This window comes from Salvelinus sp. IW2-2015, linkage group LG31 (genome assembly GCF_002910315.2).
Source record: "Salvelinus sp. IW2-2015 linkage group LG31, ASM291031v2, whole genome shotgun sequence".
NCBI lineage: Eukaryota > Metazoa > Chordata > Actinopteri > Salmoniformes > Salmonidae > Salvelinus > Salvelinus sp. IW2-2015.
Genome location: NC_036870.1, coordinates 16,855,944 through 16,877,979, shown reverse-complemented (window position 1 = coordinate 16,877,979; position 22,036 = coordinate 16,855,944). Strand labels below are relative to the sequence as shown.

General features: G+C 41.7%; 1 protein-coding gene, 1 long non-coding RNA gene and 6 other non-coding genes across 13 annotated transcripts; 1 reads left to right on the top strand and 7 right to left on the bottom strand.

Annotated features, from left to right (window-relative positions):
- The first annotated feature begins 8,503 nt into the window (after positions 1-8,503).
- Positions 8,504-18,819, top strand: LOC111955702 (CTP synthase 1). 3 transcript variants are annotated; one of them, XR_011474490.1, is made up of 17 exons: positions 8,504-8,613; positions 9,655-9,827; positions 12,349-12,519; positions 12,872-12,972; positions 13,136-13,336; positions 13,448-13,528; positions 13,752-13,903; positions 14,468-14,600; positions 15,757-15,845; positions 16,150-16,244; positions 16,392-16,498; positions 16,589-16,685; positions 17,900-17,921; positions 18,035-18,131; positions 18,222-18,366; positions 18,480-18,558; positions 18,666-18,819. XR_011474490.1 is itself a non-coding variant. In XM_070436341.1 (17 exons), the coding sequence occupies exons 2-16, from the start codon at positions 9,662-9,664 to the stop codon at positions 18,553-18,555; spliced, it is 1,767 nt and encodes a 588-aa protein (XP_070292442.1). In that variant the 5' UTR covers positions 8,504-8,613; positions 9,655-9,661; the 3' UTR covers positions 18,556-18,558; positions 18,668-18,819. The 3 variants fall into 3 exon arrangements, 2 of the variants coding, with proteins under 2 accessions (XP_070292442.1, XP_070292443.1); XM_070436341.1 differs by having other exon boundaries at positions 17,900-17,955; positions 18,668-18,819; XM_070436342.1 differs by having other exon boundaries at positions 8,537-8,734; positions 17,900-17,955; positions 18,668-18,819.
- A 104-nt stretch (positions 18,820-18,923) lies between these two features.
- LOC111955703 (uncharacterized) lies at positions 18,924-21,817 on the bottom strand. 4 transcript variants are annotated; one of them, XR_002876157.2, is made up of 9 exons: positions 21,761-21,817; positions 21,042-21,106; positions 20,711-20,769; positions 20,433-20,494; positions 20,195-20,242; positions 19,965-20,024; positions 19,593-19,672; positions 19,323-19,405; positions 18,924-19,126 (listed from the first exon to the last, which is right to left on the bottom strand). It is a non-coding gene; the product is annotated as an uncharacterized lncRNA (long non-coding RNA). The 4 variants fall into 4 exon arrangements; XR_002876156.1 differs by having other exon boundaries at positions 19,597-19,672; XR_011474492.1 differs by having other exon boundaries at positions 19,965-20,242.
- On the bottom strand, positions 19,193-19,265 carry LOC111956252 (small nucleolar RNA SNORD99). Its single transcript, XR_002876238.1, has one exon. It is a non-coding gene; the product is annotated as a small nucleolar RNA SNORD99 (small nucleolar RNA).
- LOC111956249 (small nucleolar RNA SNORA44) lies at positions 19,795-19,926 on the bottom strand. Its single transcript, XR_002876235.1, has one exon. It is a non-coding gene; the product is annotated as a small nucleolar RNA SNORA44 (small nucleolar RNA).
- Positions 20,328-20,406, bottom strand: LOC111956239 (small nucleolar RNA SNORD103/SNORD85). The gene has a single exon (XR_002876227.1). It is a non-coding gene; the product is annotated as a small nucleolar RNA SNORD103/SNORD85 (small nucleolar RNA).
- Positions 20,588-20,665, bottom strand: LOC111956242 (small nucleolar RNA SNORD103/SNORD85). The gene has a single exon (XR_002876228.1). It is a non-coding gene; the product is annotated as a small nucleolar RNA SNORD103/SNORD85 (small nucleolar RNA).
- Positions 20,859-20,994, bottom strand: LOC111956243 (small nucleolar RNA SNORA16B/SNORA16A family). Its single transcript, XR_002876229.1, has one exon. It is a non-coding gene; the product is annotated as a small nucleolar RNA SNORA16B/SNORA16A family (small nucleolar RNA).
- LOC111956244 (small nucleolar RNA SNORA16B/SNORA16A family) lies at positions 21,263-21,388 on the bottom strand. Its single transcript, XR_002876230.1, has one exon. It is a non-coding gene; the product is annotated as a small nucleolar RNA SNORA16B/SNORA16A family (small nucleolar RNA).
- Positions 21,818-22,036: the final 219 nt, after the last annotated feature.

Below are 22,036 nucleotides of genomic sequence, written 5' to 3'. Positions count from 1 at the left end.
CACATACTCACTCTATCAGCCTGGTCAGTGGTATGCTCTGAGCATGTCAAGGTAATCCACACCACCATTAAAGAGCCTCCACTAGGTCTGGCCCCTACCTTTATTACAACCCAGCCTGACCCGAAGTTACTACTCTCTTTTCCCACCCCCTATGTTGTTACCTGCACTTCCCAGTCTCCAGCCTCACAGATCAGGGAGGGAGGTTTTCATGAAAAAGATTGAGAAAGGGATGAAACCCTGTTATTTTCTTTTATCACACAGGGCATATGGGACTTAGGCCTAGTACACCATGTGGTTAATCAGCTGCCATGCTGCGTTTCCATTTCTAACCAGAGGAAATGGCTTGTGGAGGAGGCAGGCAGCCAATCAGCCAGTCACACTGTGGGAGTTTAATGAGATCATTGCCATGGTCAGATTCCATATTAAAATGGACTCATTAAGCGTTACTTCCCAGAGACAGGGGCCTGATGATAATATTCACTAGCGTGGAATGACTGTTTCTGGACTAAAGGAATCATTTAGCCCTAGGAAGTGCTGTGGTCGTCACCCCTCTGGTCCAGTCGTCAGTCAGACACTCCAATACTCAATGCCCAGGGTTGTGTTCAATATAGATTAACGTTCTGAAACGGGGAGGTATTACCTGAACACATATTTTCATTGTCTGTTGCTAAATGTTTTCCTACTGTGTGCCATATTGGAATAATGAAGATAACCCTGCTCTCCTGTATATTGGCCAGTGGCGACCCGTCATTCAGGGCAGGTGGGACAGAGCCCCACCTGTTTTGAGCTCCACATGTTTAGCAAAAAATAAATGGAAATGTCATGTAATTTTGGCATTATTACGTGTCACATATCAGTTTGCAAACAACGTAAAACATTTTAATAATAATTGAGTCAATAAAGCCGCATAACAACATGGTCTCTTTATTGCTTTCTTCAATAAGGCAGCTCCAAAATGCAGGTATTTCAGCCTAGCTCAGTGCTTTCTGTGGTAGTGGGGCAGCCAGCGGAAAATACAGCGCGTAGGGGTTGGTAATGTTCTCTAGTTGCGCCATGATTGGCTCAGTGTTCTGTCACTCATGGGGACGCTACGTCACCGCAACGGGGAGAGCTAAAAAATTCAAGCACCTTAGGTGCTGCCATAGAAGTACCCATCCAAGAAGGCTCAAGGTCATTGTCCACAGATAAAATGATGTCACATCACGTTATATCTACCATAGCTTTGATTGGTCTGATCATGTCAACATCATACCTTCAAAATCTTAGCTAGCAAGCATGCAGTCATCATCATGAATCAAGTCAGCTATCTACTGGCAAATTCTTTTCAATCCTTGTCATTTGAAGAGAAATAATGAAGAGAAATTATAGATCAAACATATCGGTGCTCATCGGCAATTGGACATAAACATTACACAACAAGTTAGAAATCACAAATTCAACAATGAGTGGTTTGGAAGGAATCAGTGAATAACTGCAAGTATTGCAAAACAATCACTAGCCTGCTATTCAGTGGAGTGGCTGTGTGGTCCAAATCTGGTTTTAAAGGTTTCTTTTCAATCCAGCATGACTTCCGCCACGTTTTTAAAAAATGGAAACTTCAAACTGGGAAATCTCAGACTTCAATGAGTTCAAGACAACTGGGAACTCTGAAAAAACTAGCTCTGACTGGGAAAATACGTTTTCAAAAGTCATCCAACTTGGAATTGCAAGTTGGGAACTCGGGACTCTTTCTAGAGCTCTGACCTGAAGATCACTGACGTCATGATTCAACCTTGTTTTTTTTCAGTTGTTTTGAAAGCACCATAATTCCAGAGAATGCCAGACTTTGATGACAAAGTTCGATGACAAAATTTTCCCATGAAGGACCGCTGTACCACCTTCCTGTTCAAGTGAGCACAGCACAACAAGGTGAGCCCAAAAATGTATCGTATGTTGCTGCATAAATTATATGCTGTACCTAGGAAAGTAATACTAAGTGTATGTTGTGTAAGCTGTTGGTAGCCCATGTGCCTCACCCTAATAATTTGGTCCTAACAGCCCATGTGCCTCACCCTTATAATTTTGTCCCTTTTCCTTTCATAATTTAGCCTACTGTTCTGACTTGGTGGTGGACATGTAGCCTTTAGCCTGTTTTAGAGAAATGTCATCAAATATTGAAGGAGCTTTCATTGTCAGCTTATATGCCCCCTTTATTTATCCTAACGTTCTGACTTGGTGTACAGGGAAAATACTGTAAGAATGGCTCATGTTCTGAATTCTGGCTGTACATTTCAAAAGAGCTGAAGAAATAGTTACAATGCATTTGGAAAGTATTCAGACCCCTTGACTTTTTCCACACTTTGTTGATTAGCCATATTTTAAAATTGATTTAAAAAAAAAATCCTCATCAATCTACACACAATACCCCGTAATGACAAAGTGAAAACATGTTTTTAGAAATGTTTGCAAATAAAGCCCTAAGCCTAATTTATTTACTTCAATTGACTGATTTGTAACTCAGTTAAACATCTTTTTATGTAGCCTAGGCCTACTGGTTATATTAATTTGGTATCTATCCTCCCACAACTGTCCCAGAGACTCTGGGACAGTTGTGGGAGCTATTTCTTTCTCGACAAGCTGACCAATAGAATATGAACACTTTTCTACTATGAGAAATATTATACTGAACAAAGATATAAACATGTAACAATTTCAAAGACTTAAAATGATTGAATCTGATGCGACAGATCAGAACGTTTAGCTTAACATTTTGAGAAACTATTATTTCTTAACATTATTAGCACATCAATGCGCACAAGGCAGTAGGCTACGCGCAAATCTGCATTTGGCTACCGGACAATGAAAGAAAGTTGAAAACCAAAGAACATGAGAGAAATAGGCTACTGGTTTCAATGCATGTGGAAGTCTTATAAAATAATTGCCTCTTCTGATATGGTCTGATTTTGCCTAGGCTACTTTGAAGCAAGGTAAAACATGCCTCATCATTTGTAGTAAAACATTCAGGTTTCAAACAATTCAGTAGCTATATGTTTTCAAAATGCGTACTGCCTCTAGATCATTGCAAAGTGGTGTGTGAAGCGCTGATGAAGTCTGCCTTCCGTTGTCTATTAATTTGAACGGCGAATGGGAAGCTTGCTTCAATTACCAGTTGAGAAATAAAAAGAGTAGCTCTTTTTAATCTTGCATTTAGAACTGTTGCGCAATGATTGGGCTTATAAAAGCGCTGTCTGACAGGCTCTGTATCTGTATGCTGTGCAAGTGTGATAAATAAGATACATAACGAATATACAAACGCACCAATTGAATTCCACTAAATTATGCAAATTAACTCATAGACCGATAAGCATGACCACTCAAATGTATTTACATCAACTTCTATTTCCATCAATGAATAGGCTGAAAAGCATTATTTCTAAATTGTAATTTTTTTTCCTTCTCCCAGTGTGAATTTTATTTATCTGCATTTCAACAACAAAAAATGTACCTGCTAATGGGAATGCACACACACACACACACACACACACACCACCACACACACACACACACACACACACACACACACACACACACACACACACACACACACACACGGAGCCAGTGTGTTGGAGTGGAGGACATCATGTCAGTGTAGTGCTCCTATGAATTACTATGAGTCAAAAGGAGATCATGTAAGATGCACCACTCTGTCCTGCCCAGGGAGCTCTATAAGGGGATGGTTTGTTTTGGAGTTTGCTACATAAGAGAGGGTGACCTTTGTCTGTTCAACTACACTGAACTGAAACTCACCCTAAAACATGTGCTTTTACTCCCCCCACAAATTATATTAGCCGACTCCTGCTGTACCCTGATAAACTGCCTGCATGCTTGGAAGCACATCAACATGTCACTGGCAAGAAACCATATTGATATACTGTAGTAATGCTCCAAGAAACACACAAACTCCAAATGGACTCACATAGAATAGAGAACCATTTGTACAAATTGGCTGCTTGTTCATCAGCCGCATACAAAACTAAGGGTGTAATCATAATGATACATAAGAAACTCAAAATCACCATCCTTGGCAAAGGTGAAGACCAAGAAGGCAGAATCACTTTCCTTAAATACATCCAAAATGGAATGAAAATTGCCTTTATTAATGTGTATGCTCCAAGTTTTTTGATTCTCTGAAGAGCATATTGTTAGAATTAATTGAATTCCAACTGGATATTGGGACAGACATGAATGCTATTTTGGACATGTGGGACAAATCTAATAAGACCAACAACAATCCACAGGCAACTAAGGCTCTCCAACATATACTCTCTGATTACAACCTCATTGATGCCAGGCGAGCTCATAACCCTAAAGCCAAAGAGTACACTTTCCATTCAAACAGGCACAAACCATTCTCCAGAACCCATTTAAATACAATTATCTACTACTCTATTTTCTTCAATCACGAAAATAGAAATTTGTCATATGAGCCTATCTGATCATTGGTTACTACTGCCTGTTACACATTTCAGAATTTCCTAAAAGAGCCACAATATGGTGCTTTAATGTTTCCTTACTACAAAATCATGACTTTCTGTGAAGAATTTTAAACTGAATTGAATGAATTCATAATAATTAACAAAAATTCAGTCGATGACCCCTGGATTCTATGGGATGCCACCAAAGGCTTTATTAAAAAATAGTGCAACTGCATTTGCATCTGGGTTGAATAAATCACAATTAAAGAAGATTTCAGAATTTGAGATGTTGTTAACTGTGATAGAGCGTTCTCAACAAACACTAATTTCAGACCTTGGTAGCTGATACTCTTTCCAAAGGTAAGACAAAAGAATTAAGAACTCCACTTTCAACAGAGGTAGCCACCTCGCTGGGAGACCAAATCACTCTCAATGAACTCAAAAGGACATTGGATAGCATGAATAAAGGCAAATCACCTGGATGGGACAGTATTCCTCCTGAGGTCTATTTAAAAAAAAAAAAGTGAATAAAGGTTAAAATAAAATAAATTACGTTTTTAAATCAATTAGGTCCACTATTGCACGAAATGATTAACAAAGCCATTCACAAAAAAGGTAAAGATGCCACCCAGTGTTCTCACTATCTTCCCTTATCTGTGATGAACTGTTTTACAAAATGTTGTGGTTCTGTCTAGACACTTACTTACCCAAATTGTTCCACACGGACCAAAGCTGGTTTGTTAAAAAAAATACTTTTATCCCCGGATTACCTCAATTGACTATTACATATCTTAAATGCTTCATCAGAAACAACAGCTTATTTCTCAATACAGAAAAAGGTTTTGACAGACAAGAATGGCCATATCTCTGGTCTGTCTTGGAACATATGGGAATTGGCTCCAATTTCATGAATATGATTAAAATGCATTATGCCAATCCCTCAGCCATAGTTATAAGAGACAATATATTCTCTACTCCGTTCAGAATCACTAGAAGCAGCATACAAGGCGATCCAAAATTCATAATGCCGTTTTCTAAATGTATATGGCAAGGTAGGCTAAAGGATCCCGGGAAAAAATTAACAAACCTACAAAAAGGGAAAGACGTAGGAGGACTATCCGTACCAAACATAAATAGTATTTCCAGGCAATAGCATTTCACCCAATCCTAAATTGGTTGAGACATGGTTTACCCCCTGGCTGAGTATAGAGAGAAATATGATGTCTCCTATTGCCCTGCAAGAGGTGGTCTTTACTGATATATCCCTTAAACAATGCAAACTATGCTTTGGTCCTATTATTGCTCCCAGAATTTCTATTTGGCGCAACATTTTAAAACAATGTAACTGGGAATCAAAATGGCATGCTCCTACTCCAATATTTCACAATAATGACTTGCGATCTGGAGTGCCGCCTTTTGCATCCCCCCAATGGTCCAAATGTGTAATCCATACCCTTGTCAATATCATAGACAGTAATGGTTTGAGAACATTCCAAGATTTGAAAGATACATACACATTACCAGGCAAATCCTTTTTTCTATATTTACAATTTATGTCTGCTATGCTGCCTATGGAGTCCCTTGGGAAACCCAACTACCGAACCATCTAATGATGGTATTTATAAATAAATGATCTGGTCAACTTTTGGAAAGCTCATAGTCTCAGGTAGCCATTATAAAAGTATGGTCCACAGATCTATATTGAATCTGAACAACCCTTTATCTGGAACAGAATATGGAAAAATATGTCCTTGGCATCCCGTAAACAGAACCATCAACAGTTTGCTCACAAACTGTTTTTAACACCAAAGAAACAGTTTATGATGAAATTGGCCCCAACTCCCATCTTTTCATTTCGTTTTTATTTAACTAGGCAAGTAAGTTAAGAACAAATTCTTATTTACAATGACAGCCTACCCCAGCCAAACCCAGATGAAGCTGGGCCAATTGTGCACCGCCCTATGTGACTCCCAATCACTGACAGATGTGATACAGCCTGGACTTGAACCAGGGACTGTAGTGACACTTCTTGCACTGAGAAGCAGTGCTTTAGACCTCTGCACCACACAGGAGCCCTGAATTAGGTATGTACATTCGTCCATTTGATGTGGGAGTGCCCTGCAGTTAAATACTTATAGGGTAAAGTTTATTTTAGTGCATGAATGTAAATATTCAATTATTTGCATCTATTATGTTACTTAACGATGATAGCTCCTTGAATCTCTCCATAAATCAGAGACAATTACTGCTGGCAGGCAGCACTGCAGCAAAAAAATATGTTGGCTCTTAGAAGGCAATCACCTCACTCTCTCCCCATTCGCCAGCGGATAAAGTTACTATTAGAAGTTATAAAATTCGACAGTGAGAAGGAATGGTGCTAGTCATAGAACAATTGAGGCCTGGACAAATATATTTGACTTTAAAGTCAAGAATATTCAGTTCCTGAGTGTCGCAGCGGTCTAAGGCACTACATCTCAGTGCAAGAGGCATCATTACAGTCCCTGGTTAAAATCCAGGCTGTATCACATCCAGCTGTGATTGGGAGTCCCATAGGGCGGTGCACAATTGGCACAGCGTTGGCTGGGGATGGCTGTCATTGTAACTAAGAATTTGTTCATAACTGACTTGCCTAGTTAAAGAATTAGCTCAGCAAAAGCCCAACACTTACAAATTAACAATTCATAAAGCCCAACACAAACATGTAAGGGATCATGGATTCACCTGGTCAGTCTATGTCATGGAAAGAGCATGTGTTTCTAATATTTTAGACACTCAGTATATATACATATTTCAATATTTTTTACTTTCTTTGCTTTCAGGCCCACGAGAAAGGGTTGATATGGGGAAGGTTTTCTCTGGTCTCAGAGAGGGGTGGCGGGAGGGTGAGGGTTGCCTGATGAGCAACCATAGTTGCTAGGTGGTGGGAAGGTTTCCGGGAGAGGGGGAGTTGGGTGGAGACACGGGAGGTTGGGGGTTGAGGCCCATTTCTTTTTGTTTTCTTTTCCTGTTTGTACTGAATGTATTTTACTTAAACTCTGTACGTTTATTTCTTCTTCTTCTTTTGAGTGGCAGCCTACTACATGTTTTATAAACATGTCATTTTAAATCAATAATGTACCTGTAACCCCCCCAACAAAAAATAAGAAAACAAATAAAAATGTGGTAAAAAAAACCAGCTAAAATCTGTCAACCTGCCCCCAGGTAGAACAGATGAGTTTGAAAGTGGATGTGATCTTGTGTGTTTACATGTAAACATAATTATAAAGGCCTTAGGTACCAGGGGTAGAGCGAAGAGGCATTGCACCACTATTGTACTCCCTCCATTGCAGAATATATCATATACTTTTCAAAAGATGTATATGCATTAAAGACAACGTTTATTGTTTCCTCATTTATTTATTGCGTTTTTCTGCCATGTACATACAGCGCGTCAAAGCAGTCACCAAGGATTTTAGATGGAGCAATACTGTCACCTGCCGGTTGCCCCACTAATTATCAGCTGTAAACACTTACCTCCACCATCATGTGGACTGTTCGGCGTATTTTAAATTTTTTATTTAACCTTTATTTAACTAGGCAAGTCAGTTAAAGAACATATTCTTGTTTACAATGACGGCCTACCAAAAGGCAAAATACCTCCTGTGGGGACGGGGGCTGGGATTAAAAAGAAATAACATAAATATAGGACAAAACACACATCACCACAAGAGACAACCTAAGACAACAACATAGCAAGACAGCAACACATGACAACACAGCATGGTAGCAACACAACACAACATGACAACAACATGGTAGGAACACAACATGGGAGCAGGACAAAACATGGTACAAACATTATTGTCGTTTGCTGGTTTGTATCGGACATCATTTGACTATTTTACTCACAATCATGCAATTATTATAAAAATGTAGACATAACAAAAATAACAATATGAAATAACGATTGGCATATTGATATAGCTCAAACCCTGAAAAAAAAATACAATAGTTACATTTCCAGCGTGGTGCATGCGCAGATCCTACGCAACCTTGGCGTCCTCGACCACAAGGCCACTCTTGCTTAGTCGCGGGTCTTTTTCTGTACTGCTCTGGTAGAAGATTTGGCCAGTGAACACGTGTTGGAATTTGGAGTGGATGGATAGTCAATTCTAATTAAGTAACTTTTTTTTTTATTATTCAAGATTTGAAGGAAGAATTGAAATGTATATACATTGATAATTTAAAATGAATAAAGTCCAAATATTTACCATTTGACCGCCTTACACTATTTAGTTTTGGTGAGTTGAAAAACATGCTTCCTTTGTGAACACCGCAGCGCTGAGGTAGCCTAGCCTGCTGTTCGCTTGTTAGCTCAATTGACGCGATGGAGTCAAATATTTGTAGAGCTCGTTGTTCTATCTATGATGGAATCCTCGGGCCTGGTTCCCTTGGAGTCCGCATTTTATATATCCCCTGTACTGTATTATGACAGGTTTGGGCGCGTGGTACATCAATGCATTGTCCTAGGTTAGGATTCAGTTTAGCTAGCTATCCGGCTAGTGTGGCTCATAGTTATTGACAATAGAATAGGATATCAAGCTAACTGTTCTGTAGATAACGTTACTTTATATGTTGCAAGTCCTTTACTGTTAGGTAACTTGTGTTACAACCTTTGCACCTGGCTAACTGCAATGTTTATTAACGAGCTCAGTTGTTGTACATTGTTGCATTTACTTGGTGGTTGTAACCACTGAGAGTAGATATTTTAGATTTCCGATTTTAGCGTTGATGCCTTCGATGCGCGCGCCCTCTTTGTCCTTTATTTCTCTGACCACCACGCAGGTATCGCTGTACGGTCTTTGCATGTACTGTACTATCGAACGATAGGAATCAGCAAGACCCCCCCCCCATCCTGAGGGGAAGGAATGTTGATTTAAAAAAACTCTTGTGCAATTTTTCCACTATCTCAGAGGGGTAGACTTGCTTGGTTGAGCAACACTAAATGAAAAAGAAAATGCTAAAGTTTCTTGCTTAAGGGCACAACGGCAGGAGATGGCATCTAGGTGTAGGATACCTAGAATCCTCCCGGTCGGACTTGGGATTCGAAACAGAAATGTTCCAGTTGTTGGTGCACCTCTCCAGCTTCCAGCCGCCTCAAGTAGCTACTAGAATCAATTAACTACATTACTGTAATCCGTATTATTTGTCTCCTACCCAGTGCCACAATGAAGTACATCCTGGTCACTGGTGGCGTCATTTCAGGCATCGGGAAGGGCATCATCGCCTCCAGTGTGGGAACCATCCTCAAGTCATGTGGTCTGCGTGTCACCGCCATCAAGGTTGACCCCTACATCAATATAGATGCAGGGACCTTCTCTCCGTACGAGCATGGTGAGTTCAGGAAATGTTCTGTATTATAGAAATAGGGATTTTAAGATCTGTCTTGTGTGTATGCTGTGTAACTTGGTTCACAATGGTGAGTCCAGGGTCGTGAAACAGAAGAAAATGCTAACAAACTATTATAGGTTGAAACGACACTGTCAATGCAATTATATGCCATGATGAGGCCTCCTAAGTACTATTCTCTGTTTGTTATGGAATTACTTTCTTTGCTCAAGCACAGTTGTCGGAATCAGAAAATGTTATTGCCATACAATAAATTTTACTAGGAATGTGTGTTGGTGTCCTGTGTACACAGAAGGGTACCTAAACATCAATAGTCTAGATTAGAGGTCGACCGATTAATCGGAATGGCCGATTAATTGGGGCCCATTTCAAGTTTTCATAACAATCAGAAATCGGTATTTTTGGACACCTTTATTTCACTAGGCAAGTCAGTTAAGAACACATTCTTATTTTCAATGACGGCCTAGGAACGGTGGGTTAACTGCCCTGTTCAGGTGCAGAACGACAGATTTTTACCTTGTCAGCTCAGGGATTCGTTTTTTGCAACCTTCCCGTTACTAGTCCAACGCTCTAACCACCTGCCTTATATTGCACTCCATGAGGAGCCTGCGTGGCAGGCTGACTACCTGTTATGCAAGGGCAGCAACAAGTTAAGTTGCTAGTTAGCATTAAACTTATAAAAAACAATCAAATCTTCACATAATCACTAGTTAACTACACATGGTTGATGATATTACTAGTTTATCTAGCGTGTCCTGCGTTGCAAATAATCGATGCGGTGCCTGTTAATTTCTCATCGAATCACAGCCTACTTCACCAAACGGGTGATGATTTAGCACTGTCGTTGCACCAAACCTAACCATAAACATCAATGCCTTTCTTTAAAGTCAATACACAAGTATATATTTTTAAACCTGCATATTTAGTTAATATTGCTTGCTAACATGAATTTATTATAATTAGGGAAATTGTGTCACTTCTCTTGCATTCCGTGCAAGCAGTCAGGGTATATGCAGCAGTTTGGGCCGCCTGGCTCGTTGCGAACTGTGTGAAGTCCATTTATTCCTAACAAAGACCGTAATTAATTTGCCAGAATTTTATGTAATTATGACATAACATTGAAGGTTGTATAATGTAACAGCAATATGTAGACTTAGGGATGCCATCCGTTAGATAAAATACGGAACGGTTCCGTATTTCACAAAGAATAAACGTTTTGTTTTTGAGATGATAGTTTCCGGGTTCGACCATTTTAATGACCTACGGCTCGTATTTCTGTGTATTATTATGTTATAATTAAGTCTATGATTTGATAGTTCAGTCTGACTGAGCGATGGTAGGCAGCAGCAGGCTCGTAAGCATTCATTCAAACAGCACTTTTGTGCATTTGCCAGCAGCTCTTCGCAATGCTTCAAGCATTCAGCTGTTTATGACTTCAAGCCTATCAACTCCCGAGATTAGGCTGGTGTAACCGATGTGAAATGGCTAGCTAGTTAGCGGGGTGCGCGCTAATAGCGTTTCAATCGGTGACGTCACTCGCTCTGAGACTTGAAGTAGTTGTTCCCCTTGCTCTGCAAGGGCCACGGCCTTTGTGGAGCAATGGGTAACGATGCTTCGAGGGTGGCTGTTGTCGATGTGTTCCTGGTTCGAGCCCAGGTAGGGGTGAGGAGAGGGACGGAAGCTATACTGTTACACTGGCAATACTAAAGGGCCTATAAGAACATCCAATAGTCAAAGGTATATGAAATACAAATGGTATAGAGAGAAGTAGTCCTATAATTCCTATAATAACTACAACCTAAAACTTCTTACCTGGGAATATTGAAGACTCATGTTAAAAGGAACCACCAGCTTTCATGTGTTCTGAGCAAGGAACTTAAACGTTAGCTTTTTTACATGGCACATATTGCACTTTTACTTTCTTCTCCAACACTTTGTTTTTGCATTATTTAAACCAAATTGAACATGTTTCATTATTTCTTTGAAGCTAAATTGATTTTATTGATGTATTATATTAAGTTAAAATAAGTGTTAATTCAGTATTGTTGTAATTGTCATTACAAATACATTTAAAAAATCGTCCGATTTAATCGGTATCGGATTTTTTTCGTCCTCCAATAATCGGTATCGGCGTTGAAAAATCCTAATCGGTCGACCTCTAGTCTAGATCCCTCAAACTCAACTCTGGACCTTGAAGTCAGTTCCACCCCTCCCTCCCCTCTAATCAGGGACTGATTTTGACATGGGGCTCCAGGTGTGTGTAATTAATTATCAGGTCAAACAGAAAACCAGCAGGCTCTGGACCTCGTAGGGTAAGAGTTTAATACCCCTGGTCTAGATCAACATCGATACAGATGGAGACATGGACATCTATTCAAATATACAGAATCCTGTCCCTCGCTCTGTGTCTACGTGACATGTTTGCGTGTTGACTAGGGTTTTAACCATACCACTCGACTTCTTCCGGGTGAGGTGTTTTAACGCTGTTCCTCTGCTCTCCCTCCAGGTGAGGTGTTTGTGCTGGACGATGGGGGTGAGGTGGATCTGGACCTGGGGAACTACGAGAGGTTCCTGGACATCAGACTGACCAAAGACAACAACCTGACCACCGGCAAGATCTACCAGTCTGTCATCAACAAGGAGAGGAAAGGAGACTACCTGGGAAAGACCGTACAGGGTAAGACTACCTATAAGACGGTGCGGGACAAGGGCTGGGATGACTTGTAGAAACTGTGTATATACAGGGGTTAAAGGAAGAGCTACTAATCTGTCATCAACAGGAAGAGGAGACTACCTGGGAAAGACTGTACATAGTCATGCTGGGAGAGAGACTGGGTATACAGGAGTTCAGACCCTTGTTGAATAGTTGATGTGCATTTGATTTAGCTTGTGTGACATGGCAGTTCTGACCTCAGTCCAATATCCTATGAAGAACCAATGAGAAAAAGGAAGGATATGAGCAATCAAGTTCTCTTGTCACTTTCTCTGCATCTCCAGACTAACTGTCCCTGTTTGGTATATCCTTGCAGTGGTGCCCCACATCACTGATGCGATCCAGGAGTGGGTGATGCGTCAGGCCAGAGTACCTGTTGACGATGACGGTGTGGAGCCTCAGATCTGTGTCATCGAGGTAAAAGATTATGGTTAACACTGGTAGATCAATGACTTCCAGAGAACCTTTATTGGTTTGATAATAGTGTGACATATGTACTTGGAGTCATTTCAGGCTGGCTAGTTACTAGTTGTATTCCTGTGTAATTGTGTATCCCGGTATGTCTGTTTTATGTGTGCAGCTAGGAGGCACTGTGGGAGACATCGAGAGCATGCCTTTCATCGAAGCCTTCAGGCAGTTCCAGTTCAAGGTGAAGAGGGAGAACTTCTGTAACATCCACGTCAGCCTGGTCCCACAGCCCAGTGCCACAGGAGAGCAGAAGACCAAACCCACTCAGAACAGTGTCAGAGAGCTCAGAGGACTCGGCCTGTCTCCTGATCTGGTGAGTTTAAATTAGCCAAAGTTTTTCTAGTCCTAGCAAGCCGTCATAACCACTTTTCTGTCCATTTGTACATTTAGTGCAAGGATTGTTTGTGGTGTCAATTCCCTCCAGATCATGTGTCGCTGCTCCACTCCCCTGGAGAACTCTGTCAAAGAGAAGATCTCCATGTTCTGTCATGTAGAACCTGAACAGGTAAGACCTGATCGTACAGTCACACACTAGAATGAAACGACACTGGCTCAATAAATCTTCCCAGTGATTCCTCACATCCTACCTTGTCATCTCCTTCTCTACTGTACTAGAGAAGGTCCAATAAATCTCCCCTTGGAGGATGTGAGGAATCAAGGAAAGATGAATAAAGAACCACTGAAGCCTTTAGTTGTGACTGAGTGTTAGCTCTCCCCTCCTCTCCCAGGTGATCTGCGTGGCAGACGTGTCGTCCATCTACAGAGTGCCTCTGCTACTGGAGAACCAGGGGGTGGTGGGCTACTTCTGTCAGAGACTAGACCTTCCTATAGAGACACGCCCCAGGAAGATGCTCACCAAGTGGAAGGAGATGTCTGACAGGTGGGTGTGGCGGGCAGGCTGGTAGCGCTCGATTATTTAGACCGGGGCTCAGTTTCCCATGCTTAAGATGCTTTTGGGAAACCGGGCCCTGGGCTGTTAATTGTCAGTCCTAATAAAGGACCAATTCAGACCTGGGACACCAGGTGAGTGCAATTAACTACCAGGTAGAAACAAAAAACAAGTGTGTCGTCCCTCCAGGACCAGAATTGAACAGCCCTGATTTAGACCCACCACGTTTGAGTTTGACCTCTGGATAAAGAACTACATATCTGGATGAGAACTACAGAGAAATGTAATGATGCTGTTTGGTTGCTCTGCCTATTCACCTGTTGTATTGCAGCACTATGGAGTGACCGGTATTCAGATGATTGGTGCTTTAGACAACTGGGAACTCTGAAAAAGGGGGTCAAATCATGACGGCGGTTATCTTCAAGTCGGGAGCTCTCGAAAGATGTCAGTGTTTCTGAGTTCCCAGTTGTCTTGAATGCACTGAAGTTGGAGATTTCAGAGTTCTCCGTTTTGAACGCGGCATATAACTTTGCCTATGGTGTTTTTGAATCCCAGGTCAGACAGGCTCCTAGAGCAGTGTTCTATAGCCCTGGTGGGGAAATACACCAAGTTCACAGACTCCTACGCGTCAGTCATCAAAGCGCTAGAACACTCGGCCTTAGCCATCTGCCACAAACTGGATATCAAGGTAAAACACACACAGCCAGGCTAAAACACATGTACAAACTACACACTTGGAAAGGCACTACTGGCTGGTTTCCTGGACATATAATAAGACTAGTCCTGGACTAAGAAACACTTTCAATGTAGAAAGCACATTCTAGTCCAGGATTACGCTTAATCGGTGTCTGGAAAACCAGCCCTACATCCAAAAGCATCTTAACCTGTGCATGACAGTGCATCTTTTTCTATTTAGTTTCTTACACAGCAAGGTTAAATTATACTGTTCCTCTGGCTTGGATGTCCTCAGGAAAAGGTTTTATTTTGAAGAAGATTGCTGCTGTGATTTCATGTTTAAGTCTTACTTGTTTGTGCAGTCATGTCAACTATACTGAACAAAAATATAAACGCAACATTTAAAGTGTTGGTCCCATTTTTCAAGAACTGAAATAAAAGATCCCAGGAATGTTTCATATGCACAAAAAGCTTATTTTGCTCAAATTTGTTTACATTCCTGTTAGTGAGCATTTATCCTTCGCCAAGATAATCAATCCACCTTGACAGGTGTGGCATATCAAGAAGCTGATTAAACAGCATGATCATTACACAGGTAGACCTTGTGCAGGGGACAATAAAAGGTCACTCAAATGTGCAGTTGTCACAACCCAATGTCACAGATGTCAAGTTTTGGGGGAGTGTGCAATTGGCATGCTGACAGCTGGAATGTCCAACAGAGCTGTTGCCAGAGAATTGAAGGGTAATTTCTCTACTATAAGCTGCCTCCAATGTTGTTTTAGAGAATTTGGCAGTACATCCAACCGGCTTCAACTGCATACCACATGTAACCACGCCAGTCCAGAAACTCCTTATCCGGACTCTTCACCGGGGGGGGGCTGCTGAGGAGTGTTCTGTCTTTAAAGCCTTTTGTGGGGGGAAAACTCATTCTGATAGGCTTGGCCTGGCTCCCTAGTGGATGACCCTATGACCGCCCCTGCCCAGTTATGTGAAATTCATAGATTAGGGCCGAATGAATTTGATTTAAATTGACTGATTTCCTTCTATGAACTGTAACTCAGTAAAATCTTTTGTTAAGTATTTGTTCAGTATTGGATAAGCTACGTCCTATCGGGTCAATAGCAAACCATTCTCATGTCTCCCCCTCCCGTCATCTATTTTTTTCTCAGTATATTGACTCAGCAGACCTGGAGCCAAACACACTGAAGGAGGAGCCTGTGAAGTACCATGAGGCGTGGCAAAAACTCTGCAGTGCTGAGTAAGTATGGTAGGGTCTGGGGTAGAAGGTCTAGCAGTGGGATGTGGCATCTTGTATTCTCCAATCCTCTTGTACCCCCAGCCAGCTCTACTTTATGTACGGTAGTCCAGTACCAGCACAGCTGATTCATCCAGTTGAATAGGGTAGGCCTGAACTTAAACACATCAATTAAGTAGAAGTGGCTGGTTGGGGACACGGGGAGAAACACTGAGATATGGCATCACAGGGGGTCAGTTGGACTGGTAGAGAACAGGGTCAGTATTGTGACTATGTTCATGATGATGGTGTTTCCCTCCCTCCACAGTGGCATCCTGGTACCTGGGGGGTTTGGAGTCAGAGGGACAGAGGGGAAGATCCACGCCATCAACTGGGCACGCAAACAGAAGAAACCTTTCCTAGGTACAGAATTGTCTATCGGTGGCAGGCAGCCATGAGGATGCAGTCTTTAGATCAAGGAACAAATTACACCTAAGGATGGAATTAAAGCTTTCCATTCACATTCCTTCATGTATGTGCAGCGTTAACCTGACTCCTATGGGTTTGCAGGTGTGTGTCTAGGGATGCAGCTGGCTGTGTGTGAATTTGCCAGGAATGTGCTAGAATGGGAAGATGCCAACTCTACAGAGTTTCATCCCGAATCAAAGCATCCTGTTGTAGGTTCCACCTTCATAAGATCTCCCCTCCCCTTTACTGGTTGTGAAGGCCAACAAAAAGAAATCTGATTCCTTACTGGTTCTTTCTAGGTGATTGACATGCCAGAACACAATCCTGGGCAGATGGGTGGGACCATGAGGCTGGGAAAGAGACGGACCATTTTCAAGACCACCAACAGTATACTAAGTAAGAGACCAAACTTTGAGAGTAAAGTCAGTCATAATCACACACTATAAAGTGCATTCGGAAAGTATTCAGACCCCTTGACTTTTTCCTATGTTAGACTTGTTTTAAAATTGATTAAATAAAACATTTTCCTCAATCTACACACAATACGTCATATTGATAAAGCGAAAGCTGTTTGTTTTTTGCACATTTATATTTTAAAAAGAAAAAAGATACCTTATTTACAGAACTATTCAGACCCTTTGCTATGAGACTTGAAATTTAACTCAGGTGCATCCTTTTTCCATTGATCTTCCTTGATGTTTCTACAACTTGATTGGAGTCCACCCGTGGTAAATTAAATTATTTGGAAAGGCTCACACAGTTAACAGTGCATGTCAGGTCGAAGGAATTGTCCATAGAGCTCCAAGGCACACATCTCGGGAAGGGTACCAAAACATTTCTGCAGCATTGAAAGGTCCCCAACAACAGTGGCATCCATCAATCTTAAATGGAAGAAGTTTGGAACCACCACGACTCCAGAGCTGGCCTCCCGGTCAAGCTGGGAGAAGGGCTTAGGTCAGGGAGGTGACCAAGAACACAATGGTCACTGGCAGAACCTTCCAGAAGGACCACCATCTCTGCAGCACTCCATCAATCAGGCCTTTATGGTAGTGGCCAGACGGAAGCCACTCTTCAGGAAACGGTACATTACAGCCCGCTTGGAGTTTGCCAAAAGGCCCCTAAAGAATCTGACCATGATCAACAAGATTCTCTGGTCTGATGAAACCATTTGAACTCTTTGGCCTGAATGCCAAGCACCATCCCTACGTTGAAGCATGGTGGTGGCAGCATCATGCTGTGGGGATGTTTTTCAGCGGCAGGGACTGGAAGACTAGTCAGGATCAAGTATAGAGATCCTTGATGAAAACCTGCTCCAGAGTGCTCAGGACCTCAGACTGGGGGCGAAGGTTCACCTTCCAACAGGACAACGCCAAGAGGAATGGAATGGCTTCGGGACAAGTCTGTGACCCAACCTGACAGGGCTTGAGAATCATACCCAAGAAGACTCGAAGCGGCAATCGCTGCCGGATGTGATTCAACTAGGTATGGCGTAAAGAGTCTGAATAGTTATGTACATATATTTGTTTATTTCTAATGAATTTGCTTCATTGTAGATGGGGACTATTTCATCCATTTTCCAAATGTTTTGTACCTGCTTTGTTTCATTGCAGGAAGACTTTACGGAGATGCTGAGTACGTGGATGAGAGACACCGACATCGCTTTGAGGTTGATGTTCACATCACTTTATATACCTTCTCTACATGTCACTAGTGTTTCAGTGTGCTTACCTGGTTTCCGGTCTCAGGTGAACCCAGAGCTGAAGGATCACTTTGAGGGGAAAGGCTTTCACTTCGTGGGTCAAGATGTAGAAGGAGAGCGAATGGAAGTCATTGAGCTAGACGGTAAGTGTCTGGGATCATGTGTAGACAAAATGGTTTGTCTGGTTTGCATGTACCTTTTATACTCACACATCCCTCTGCTTTTATTTCTAGATCATCCGTATTTCGTAGGGGTGCAGTATCACCCTGAGTTCACCTCTCGCCCCATCAAACCATCGCCTCCCTACTTTGGCCTCCTGCTGGCATCAGCCGGGAAACTACAGAGCTACCTACAGAAGGGTTGCTGTCTGTCTCCACGGTAACTCAGTATGAGTCCTAAACCTGTGTTAAATTTTGCAGTGGGGCAATGTATGTTATAGGTACGAGAACTGGCAAATTAAATATTGTGTCGTTTGAATACCATCTCTGTAGGGACACGTACAGTGATCAGAGCGGCAGCAGCTCCCCAGACCCGGAAATAACTGAGTCCTCACAGGAATGTGTGTGACTGGTAAGCAACACTAATATTTAATTCTGACTTTCTATAGCATGTCAGTTTGGATTCTAGGCTACCCAACTGCTAACCATTTAACTGCCCACAACTTTCCTTTCTTGCAGAGGGAAAGGAACAATGAAGAGTTGAAACAGGAAATCCATTTCTAAATGGAGGATCAAGGGCTAAATTAGCTCTTAAAGATGTTTATGCATATGCTGTGAAATGTAACTGTCATTTTGGGTCAAACATGCCTCAATACACTTACGCAGTACTAAAGATGTGACTTTCTTTACCTGGGACAAATCCCTTGAGATGAAACATGGATTGGTTGAGCTTCTCATTTCATTGAAACACTTATGACAAGAAATGAGGTCTGTACATTTCAGGGTTAATACATTTTATTTTACTGAAAGGATGCACATGACAGATTTTTATACTTGAGCTCTTATAGCACAAATTATTTAGTCATCGTGAAGGATGTGAGCAGCAGCTACATACCGTTAGTGGAATTCCCACTAGAGCATAACAGCTATGTTATGCTGGCAAGAGAAAGCCCTTGTGTAGGACATTCTTTTCACAAGACCTGAGAATAAAAGTAATGTTTTAGTGGCTGGAGACAATTTGTATCGTACACACTTTGAAGGTACCGTTCTGATCTCAGTCCCATATCCGCATGTTTCATCCATCAGTCACATTTTAAAAGGTATCAATCATTGATCAGAACACACCAGAGCCTGCACAGATGATTCAGTGATTAGCATGAGGCAAAGTAGAAGTACCTTAAAACCCTGTTTACGAGTATATCAACGCTGAAGTGTAATTGGTCAATGCCGGTCATTTCACCCAGAGGCAGTTGCAAGACCTGCAAATGAAATAAGTTCAGCATCTTGATATATACACATACATTACGGCCAAGGAATTGCTCTGATCTAAGTCCCATATCCGCATGTTTCATCCAGCAGTCACATAAAAGGTATCAGCATTGATCTGAAGATTAATCACAAGCACTCAACCCCCCCCCCCCCCCAAAATGATAGTTCAGTATATACCTACAGATGGACATTCCCATCAAGGGACCTGGATTGGGCCATTTCATCTCAAGTGTTGAGGCACACTTTTACCTCCATACCTGCAGAAAGACCCAGTCAGACATTAGAAATTCAGCAGTGCACAAATTAAGCGCTAATGGCAGAATTTACATTGGTGGAACCATCAAAGCTACATTACTACGGTTCAAAGATGCAGCTAAACATCTGTAGGACAGTAGAGTGACTACCTCAGACACAGAGAGGCTAGGACAGTCAAAGACTCCCCATTTCTCTGGCATGCACTTGGAGAACCAGAGGCTACAGACAGAGCCCGGGTCCTTAGGATAGCATGCTACCATGGGGACCAGACAACACTTTTTTTAAAATCCTTACCAGCTGTTCAATCTCTAGGCGATTGGGTCGTCACCTCTGCCATTTCAGTTGGTACGAGACCTGATGAGAAACAAAGTGACCTTATTGGGATGATCAATCTAGGCTCATTTCCATTAAACAGGCTCAGAAGTTGAATAGTGGAATGTCCTCATTTATCCAGGTAGGTTAAATTATCAAGACAATGAGGGCAAGTGTGTCAGACAGAATGAAAGGCAGACATTTTTAATTACCTTCAGAATATTAAGTTGTTAATTCTCAAGGCATCTGAGGTTATAAGCCTATAGAGAAAATTGTGAGTCAGGTTAGACAGCTACATTTTTATGTACATAGTAAAAACACAACAATTTGCTCTCATTGCAATATCTTGGCTCAGACGAGTACTATAAATTCTCATCAAAGAGGTACTCCTCTAAGTGAGGGCAAGTTTGTCATCACAGCCAAAACAGATGTTTTTTTGTTTTTTTTTACCTCCAATTAGAACGTCCACTGGTTCATAATCCCGTTCTATAGGGTCTTCAGATTGACTAATCCTGTAGAGCATTAGAAGATTAGGATCAGGTAAAGAGATACTTTGTTGTATAGCCAAAACAAAACAGTTTACATTCAGTTAAGTAAATGATATATCTGGGCTCAGACGAGTACTAAGAAGTTCTCAGCATCGAGGCACTCTAAGTGAGGGCAAGTGTCTCATCACAGCCAGAATGAAGGATGGTGAAACGTCTTGAAATCATCCTGCATAAACGTACCTTCTGCATATCCATTTGTTAATCCACCGTCGGGGGACTGCTCAGAAGATACCATTGGGCTTCGAGCGCATAGGGAAGCAATCCAATTAGAAAACGTAATCCATCATATGACCAATACATCCACATTTTCTAAGTACAATGGTGCATGGACTGTCCTTCCCCTTAATGTTGCTGCGTCAGTTACTTTCGAACTGGACAGCGACCGTCGGTGAAAGTATTGTTTTTGGCATCATGTTGACCATGTCTGCTACAAGAATGCAGAAACGGCTTCGATAGGTGCCTGGGTTTTAGAATGGTTGTACAGAGATCATAGTTCATTGACACTGCTCACCTATTCTGCAGTAGCAATGCAGCCATATTGGGTTGGGCAGGGTTCATCGTATGGCGTTTGTCCACCTAGAAGCAGAGATCAATGAGGTACTCAGTAGGGCTAACCTTAAGCCCACACAGCTAGTTAACTACACTCACTGCACAAAATGTAACAATTGCTTGTATAACCATCTACTCAATGTTTGACATCGTTTGCCATAGTTGCTGGCTCACTAAAATTGTCACCGTTCTTTCCCAAATTGTTGCTGATAAGTTAGACCTTCACAGCAACCGTCGGTAAAACCATGGCTCTTTTGTCGACCGATTCAGCGGGAAGAATGGACTGAATCGGCATCGATAAAGGCCGCGAGCAGCAGCGGCCACGTGGAAATCACAGGCCAACGTAGTTAGTTAACAATGAGTATTGAACTAGCGTAGGTAAGCATGTTCGAAACGGTACATGTAACTTCACGATTAACATAAGCTTGCCCACAAGGTTCACAGAAACTACTTTAGTTGCTAACTTAAATGGCTATAGCAAACTAGGTCACAATAACGTGCAGGTCCCGCCGGAAGTTAGTCTACCAGTCCTAGGAACCGATAACAAAACGCCAGAAAACCCATTCTAACATTAAAGTACATGCTTTTCCCAAGACATGTAATATTGGCAAATAAGTTAAACAGCTTTCACTTGAATATAAAAGGTACTGTCAAGCGATAACTCTTTTGCTGGTAACTCACCTTTGCATTTAGCTTGAACTGAAGAGAGCGAAAACCCGCCGTCTATTGGTTTATATAGTGTGGGACAACCTGGCGATTGGTCCACATGTGTCACATGGACGAGCTGTATGACGGTATATGACGTTCGCCATAAATCATAGACCGCTATCAACATAGCTACCAATGCTAGAATGTGGCAGAAATTATATAGCTAATGGCTACTGATAAGACTAACTATAAATAATGAACAAATAATACAACGAAAATAGACAGGGTAAAAAAATGAAAACCCAAACA